The 7,904-nt window shown below is 49.5% G+C and overlaps 1 protein-coding gene across 1 annotated transcript; it reads left to right on the plus strand.

Moving 5' to 3' along the window:
• The first annotated feature begins 812 nt into the window (after positions 1-812).
• LOC120959155 (protein krueppel) lies at positions 813-6,462 on the plus strand. Its single transcript, XM_040382341.2, has 2 exons — positions 813-2,152; positions 4,500-6,462. Exons 1-2 carry the CDS (start codon positions 2,113-2,115, stop codon positions 6,224-6,226), a joined length of 1,767 nt encoding a protein of 588 aa, XP_040238275.2. The 5' UTR covers positions 813-2,112; the 3' UTR covers positions 6,227-6,462.
• Positions 6,463-7,904: the final 1,442 nt, after the last annotated feature.

Consider the following 7,904-nt stretch of genomic DNA (forward strand, 5'->3'; position numbering starts at 1 on the left):
TTTGTTCTGTCCCTTTCGGACACTTGCAGATTGCAGATTGAGAGCGAACCCCCGAAAGCAAGAACACTGCCAGAAATTCGCGGGGGGTTGTTGAATGTGAAGATTAAAACATGGGGCCTAGCTACCGCCTCAGTTCACAACAGAGTGGGGATAAAAGTGCGTGAAGGCTTACACGCACCGGACATCGTGTGATGGCAGCAGTGGCAGCGTGTCAAAACGAGACAACCGGAGTTGTGTGTGCGTCGTTTTTATGCAACCGTTTTGCAGGAAGCCTTTTTTCCCCTTTTTGACGCCGTCGTGAGCATTGGAAGTGTTAGTGCGATAGGGGAAGAGTCCGGTTTCCGGGAGTGAAAACGGCCTCTGTTCCAGCCAAAGGATCAGGCACGAGTAGAAGGTTACCTTAAAAGCCAGCAGCAACAGCAGCAATACGATTCATCAAAGGGACAAGCTGAGCTGTTAAAAAAGATGAGCGGAAAGACACGCATTCTCTCTCTCGCTCTCTCTCGGATGCTTTTTAAAGCAGCGACTCTCTCGCAACCGCACAAACACATTCGCGCTCGAAGGACCAGAATGTTGTGCTAGGTCAGCAAAAGCAAAAGGGGAAAACGGATCAGTCAAACAAACCCGTCCATTACGTACCCAACAACGAGCGAGCAAGAGAGCAATAATTAGAGAGAGATCGAGCACGCTTTGAATTACGTAAAAAAAAAACAAGTTGTAAGGGGAAAAGGAGAGCATTGCTACGAAATTCGCTTTTGTTTGCTCGTGTATCATACCTCTTCTCTCTCTATCTCTCACGGTCGTTTTTGGAATTTCGTTTCAATTGGAACACACGCACACACTCGTGCGGCTTTGTTTGAATGTGTGTAGGAAAGGGAACGAAATGGTTAAGTTTCCCTCAAAGCGAGAGAGATGGAACTAGACCAAATCTTTGCTCTCTGTACACGCGAAAGAGACCAACGCATACTGCGCTCCGCTGCCGTCGGTGTGGTAGGAAAGAGAGCGCACCAGAACACCACCGGGGCCTACCGGTGACAGCGGTCCAACGTTCGGGGGTGCGTAAAAACGACATCCCTTGTACCGCGTGCGCGTGTGTGCGTGCGGTGCATATTCCACTACCCCTTACGCACGGCACACCGACCGATTTTTCCCTTACGTACTGATTTCTATTATTTTTCAAAGATCACTCGCGTGCCGCCACTCAAAGCCGACGGATGTGCCGTTTTTGCGAGGTTCGCTAGCGCAGCAAACAGCACACGAAACAGTCAGGGCGCCGCCGCCTTACCCATCGCTTTTGCTCGGCTTTGCATCCTTTTTATTATCGTGCGCGGCTGGCCAAAACCAGTTCGCCAGTGAAAGCAACCCCTCGCCGCCCCGCCCGAATTCTTCTTCGCACATTCCGGCGTGCTCCCGCGCGTAAAGCGCACTCCAGAGCGCGGTCGTCATCGTCAGTCGTTCGGTGTCCATTCACGAATTCGGTCGCAAAGCCGGCAACAAACAAGCAAAGCCTTGCCTTGCCAAGTCTCGCATAGACTTCAAGAGAAGGCTTCTAGTGCAAATGCAATACGTGCAAACATTTTCGCGTTATATCGTGCGTGATATGTTCTTAGTGTAGGCTATCCAGCAAGTGTGAACAGTGGTGAAAGATGTGCAAAACGAACGTCGTGAACGAATTATGAGAACAAACCACTAGCCTGGGTGAAGCATTTAAAGCAGCAGTGCTGATATTAAACACGAATTTTCAGTGATTTTGTGTCGTTATTGTTGATAGCTCGAATGAGCCTAGTTCTTTGCAAAAACATTTTAAACAAGCGTGACTTCTTCCGCAAGTGACTCGCCCTGGTGCTGGTGTATTACAACGCGAAGGGTTTGGAACCCTTCCTTCGGTGGCATACAGTGTCAGCGACTTGTAGTGTGGTGAAAACACACATTTCAGTGTATTTTTTGTGAGTGTTTGTGTGGAATTACTTCCAACATTCAGTGATAGCGGTGATATCACCTGAACAACCTCTCCACTGCGGGAAGCGCAACTGAACCTGCTGCCAACCGCTTGCCACGGAACCATACACCGGCAACGGAGCAACTACGGACCTAGCAAGTGACAAGGCAGTAATGGCTTTGTCGCTTCTGCAGGACGCTCAAACAGCAAGAGGTAAGCAGTCGTCGATTAAAATAAACGCACCATATCTTCTGAAACCATCTCGTCAACCAAGACACACACACACCCGCACGAAGGGTTAGCTTATTGCATTAATTGATTCAATTTAAAGAGCGGTGGGTTGGAATGAAAGTGAAACTTCGTGGCGTCTCGTGCGCCACCTCCCTTTCCAAACCCCTTTTCTTTTTTTATTTATTTGAGCGCTTTCTTATCACACACCACCGGGGACGCTCTGTGGTCGTCGTCGTCGTAGTCGTTGACTGCATGCGCAGTACACAGCAAGGTCTCCTTCACGGGGGACTTTTATGTAGTACATAAGGGCCACACGGTTAAGGCCAGCCGAAAGATACTTTCACTTTTCATTCACACTTCGAGGACACACTCGCTTTGCGCTAGGCGGAAGAGCGCTGGGAAAGATACGGAGATGTGGAGAAGGTCCTTGCTTCTTTGTTGCTTTTTCTTCAGGTTTTAGATTATTGCTAACACCAACACTTTTAAGGCCAGATGTGGCAGAAATATTACCTCCCCGTGGAGATGGGTAGTATTCGAGACCAATTTTGCTTTAATTATTATGCTGGGAACTTCAGACGTAATGGCAGGAAGAATATATTGGCAAAGTAGAGTTCCGTTATTTTGTAAGTGGTCCAGAGTGAAGGTCAGCAGAAAAAGGAATTATTTGCAAATAATTTTGAGATTTTTAACTATACATCAATTCCGTTTTTTTAGTATAACGTTTATACTTGATATTATTATTTACCAAAAAATGCTGTTTTTTGCAAACACCGACGGCATTGCAACCTCTTTTGCCAATATTGCTTCTCGATCATAAATGTAATCAAGCACATAACTTCTACTCAAAAAACCCCACGAAATGACAAATAAACACCCACACATAAAAAATCCACGTGTGGGTTCGGTTGTGTTTGCGGCTGTAACATGCGAAATGTAAACAGGAATTAATTTCACTTCCTGATCCCGTCCTAAATGAGAAAACAGGAAACTCAATCAAGCAGCGGCACGCGCGCGCGAACACTTCATACAAACAAACACGAGGACGTAGAAAAAGCAAACCTCCTGCAGGCTAAAATCCAAATATCCACATCCAAAAAAACAGCAACATTTGAAAGGGTTTCCAAAAGGCTGCAGAACTCTTTCACTAGGAAAGAGAGAGAGCAAAAAAACGGACCCCAATAGAACACGCTCCTAATCGCAATGGCAAACGGTGCAATGCCAAGGTGGCACCTTCTAATTTTGACGAATGAAAGCGAAACACAAACAAAGACTCCCCCCTTTCGCAGTAACGTAAACAATCAATACAACACTCCCATCCCCCCCCCATCGGTACCAATGTGTGTGTGTGCGTGTCAGTTAGAAAGGGAAGGCAAGCATAAATAAAGGATTAAGCTCACCAACACGCCACAGGATATGAGTGTGTGAGCGCCACCCAGAATTCAGCGCGCCAAAACACACACACGACGGAAGCGCCTACTTGGGATGGGAATCCTTCCTTCCTTCCTTACTCGTGTGTGTGTGCGTGCCTCTGCTTCGGTGGGCAGATGTGTGGCGTTGCCAGAGCAACAGCCACACATCGAAACACACACGCGCGCACGCGACCCCCCTTTGCAGGACCAAAAACCCATTCAAACCGTCTCGCCGCAAGCTTGAGACGGGTTCCGCGCCGCAAGGACGAACCAGCAGCTCGAGCAGGGACGGCAGTGCGCGGTGGAAGGGCTTTGTTTTGCTCCCCTTTTTTCCCCGGGCCGCCTCCTTGCACACGAACACACGAAGGTGAAATCCTGGTGGAACACACTACGATGTGTGCGGAATGCCCCTTTTTGGGGGTGTGAGTGTGAGGATATCGTACGAGTTAAAGGCAACTCGTTGCTTTTAACGCGAGAGCAAGAGAGCGAGAAAGAGCGCGAAGAATGTGTTTTGTACGCTGCAAAGGATACGCCACGAAAGGGGAGGGAAGCTTTGTTGCTCACATGGAGCCGGCTTTTGCGTTCATTTTGCCGGGTTTTTTTGTGCCTTCTTCTCGGTCTAGGAATAACCGTTCATGTCTCGCGTGTCGTCATTGAGCTATTTTTAGAGCCTGGCCTGTGCGTTTTTAGTGGTTTAGAATAGCTCTTATTGCGAATGGCGGTGTCTGACACTTGATGAATGGTGGCGTTCTTAAATAGCCCTTTAATATCCTTTTTTGGACAAGATAGTCGAAAGTGCGTCAGAAGTTCTTATGATCTGTTTTTACCCAACTTCAACCTTCAAAATAGCTCCCACAAGAATCCCCAAGAATAAACATATAAATTAACAGGATATCTCTCCTCATTCTCCTTGTTCTCAGGATTAGACGCCGTCCGTACGTTGCAAGGTATGAACCGTGACGAGGAGCGCAGCCTGTCGGTATCGCCACCGCTCACCGGCCAGCGCCAGCAGCACCATCTCGCCATGAGCTTCCAGCACACGCCCTCCCTGTACGGTGGGTTCCACCCGGCGACCGCGTCCGCCATGGGCATGCTCGCGCCCCAGCTGCTCGCCGCCAACCAGACGGCCGCCGCCCTAATGGCCGCCGGTCTGCCCATGTCCCTGCGGGCATCGCTCGCCACCGGTCTGTTCCCCCCGCATGCCGCCCTGTTCGGTGCGTGGGCACCACCGACGCCGACCAGCAACAACAGCAGCCCACCGCCGCCCCAGAGCCCGATCTCGCCCGCCCTCAGCCACAAGAGCTCCAAATCCCTCAAGCTGAGTGTCGCCGCCGCCAACAACAACAACAACAGCAGCAGCACAAACAACAATCACATCGTGTCCACCACCTCGGAGATTGTGCCGCAGACGAAGAAGCTGACCAAGCGCAAGCACCAGGCCTCGCTGCGGAAGGAATTGTCTGCAGCGGCGGCCCAGCACCACCAGCACCAACACCATCACCACCATCTGCAGCATCTGATGCGTTCGCCGAGCCATTCGCACCATCTCTCGATGCCGGTCGACATCCCGGTCAGCCCCGGGCCGATCTCGCCCCCGACCTCCGGCTCGTCCCCCCAGTCGAACGGGAGCGTCGAGCTGCCGGCGACGATCACCACCACGACCGGGGCGGCCGGGGCCGCCGCCGGCATCAACAACTCCTCCTCCTCCACCTCCTGCTCGTCGGTGGCGTCGCGGGATCCGTCGCGCGACAAGGTGTTCACCTGCAAGATCTGCAGCCGCTCGTTCGGCTACAAGCACGTGCTGCAGAACCACGAGCGGACGCACACGGGCGAAAAGCCGTTCGAGTGTCCGGAGTGCCACAAGCGGTTCACGCGCGACCACCATCTCAAGACGCACATGCGGTTGCACACGGGCGAAAAGCCGTACTCCTGCACCCACTGCGACCGGCAGTTCGTGCAGGTGGCGAACCTGCGCCGGCATCTGCGGGTGCACACCGGCGAGAAGCCGTACGAGTGCGAGATGTGCGACCAGAAGTTCAGCGACTCGAACCAGCTGAAGGCGCACATGCTCAGCCACAGCGGCCAGAAACCGTTCCACTGTGATAGGTGCAACTCGAGCTACCGGCGGCGGCACCATCTGCTGCACCACAAGTGCGGCCTGCCGAGCCCGCCGACGCCCGCGGTCAGCCCGGCGGCGAGCGGCGACCAGCTGTCCGACCATGCCAAGTCCGTGTGCGGCGGGTCCGAATCGAGCGACCTGTCGCTCGACCGGCTGACGAAGATTCCGACCCCGCCCGGCATGCTGCTGCACCACAAGTTCCCCGGCCTAACGCTGCCGCTCAGCTTCGGCCCGCTGCCGGCGGGCGATGGGGCGAAGGCGGACGCGGCCTCGGCGATGGATCTGCGCGCCACCAGCCGGTCCCGCACGCCGCAGCAGATCGTGCACATCAAGAGCGAGCTGCCGGAGCAGACGGAACCGGAAGATCTGAGCATGCATTCGCCCCGCTCGCCCGTCTCGATGGAGGAGCTGGACGAGCTGGACGATGCGGCGACACTCTACCTCAAGCAGCGCCAGCAGCTGCTGCAGCAGCAGAACAGCAACGCCACCGGATGGAGCTGTAAGGCGGAGCACAGCAGGGAAGCATAACCAAAAAAACAAAACAAAACGTAAAACACTATCCACACACACACACACACACACACACACACACCTCAAGATGCCAATCTATTAACTAAACTAAAGAGTTACTATTAAGAAGAGTCACACACTTACGCGTGTTGGAGTACGATGATACGCACGGTTATTATTAGGAGAATTTATCTAAACAAACACACACACATACACATCTTAGAGAAGAATATGTGTGTTTTGCAAAGAGAGAAAGAGAGAAAGAAAGAGAGATAGAGAGAGAGAGAAAGGGGGCGAAAGGACTTCTTCCTGAAACTGAACCACTTCTCGAAGTTGTATATAATATATCAATGTATGAGCCTTTGAAATCTCGATGTACAAAGTAATTTTAACACGTTATCCTTTCACTGATCTTTTCACACATCCTCCCTTTAATATCTCTCTCTTTCTCTCTCACTTTCTCTCTTTCTCAAACGATTTTACAACAAAAAAAAACAAAGAACATCCCAAATCAAGTCAAACACTCCAAACGTTGCAAAAGGGAGCTTGAAGCAAATCTAATACGCTCTTAACTTAAGCGGACATACTTTTTGGTTAATTTTTTGCTAACAATATACACATATACACCCAAAAAAACACACACACACACTCATACGCATTGCTCATTAGTTTCGTTTCGGTCAAGCCGGACCGCAGTGGTGCTTGCCCCGCCGTGAAAATGGGGAAAAGGGGGCACAGCGCTACTGTACAGGTCGTTTGCGGTTTGCTTTTGGTATAAAAAGTTCCTCCTCAATAGTTCGCGATAAAGTAAAAGAAAATGAAAAGAGAAGCAAAAAAAACAAACAAAGCAAAATCAACAAAGTAAAAAAGAATCAAAACAAAGTGTAAGGATAATACAAAACGAATGGAAAGGAAACTCCCCGTTTTACACATCACAACAAAATTGGTTCCATAACCACATTTTTTGACGAAAACGAACGCCATCATCTAAAACTGGTGTTTCAGGGAGTCGAAGGAGATCGCGAGGATCGATCTGGGATCGTTTTCGTTGTTGGGTTTGGATTGAATGGATTGAATGAAGGGTGGGGAAAACTGAGTTGGACAAAAAACAAAACTCTCAAAACAGCAAACGCGGTTTGCACCGTTGTGCCAAAATTCCACCTTTTTTCACCACTTTATGGGGAGCGGGAAAATTAGGAAAATTGCAACAAAAAAACACACACACACGCAAACGCAAAGGTAGCAACAAAAATCAAAATTCGTTTTTAAGTTTTAGTTATAGCTTCTAATTTTGTACGTGGGGGGGGGCTTACCGGGTTACGCTTAAGTTGCGACTGGCAAAGTGTTAAGAGGCAAAAGGTCTGTTTAGTTCCGTAAGTAGGAGGGGTTTTTAGTTATTTTTCGTTTGTAGTAATGTCGTGGCTGAACTCCAGCAAACAACAAATGGTGCGGTTATCTATTAATATTATTTTTCTTTATTTTGAAAATAAAACATATTTAAACGCTTTTTCATGCAAAACAACAACAACAAAATACATGAAATTGCGCCAAAATGAAAACGTGAAAACATGAAACTACTTTTGTGTTTGTTTTTTCTTTATTTCTTTTTTTAATTTTATTCCTTTTTTTAGTATTAAGATTTAGGTGTGCTAAAAAGTCTCTTCAGTTCCTTGTTCGTTTGGGTCGTTGTTTTATC

This window comes from Anopheles coluzzii, chromosome 3 (genome assembly GCF_943734685.1).
Source record: "Anopheles coluzzii chromosome 3, AcolN3, whole genome shotgun sequence".
In the NCBI taxonomy this organism is placed as follows: Eukaryota; Metazoa; Arthropoda; class Insecta; order Diptera; family Culicidae; genus Anopheles; species Anopheles coluzzii.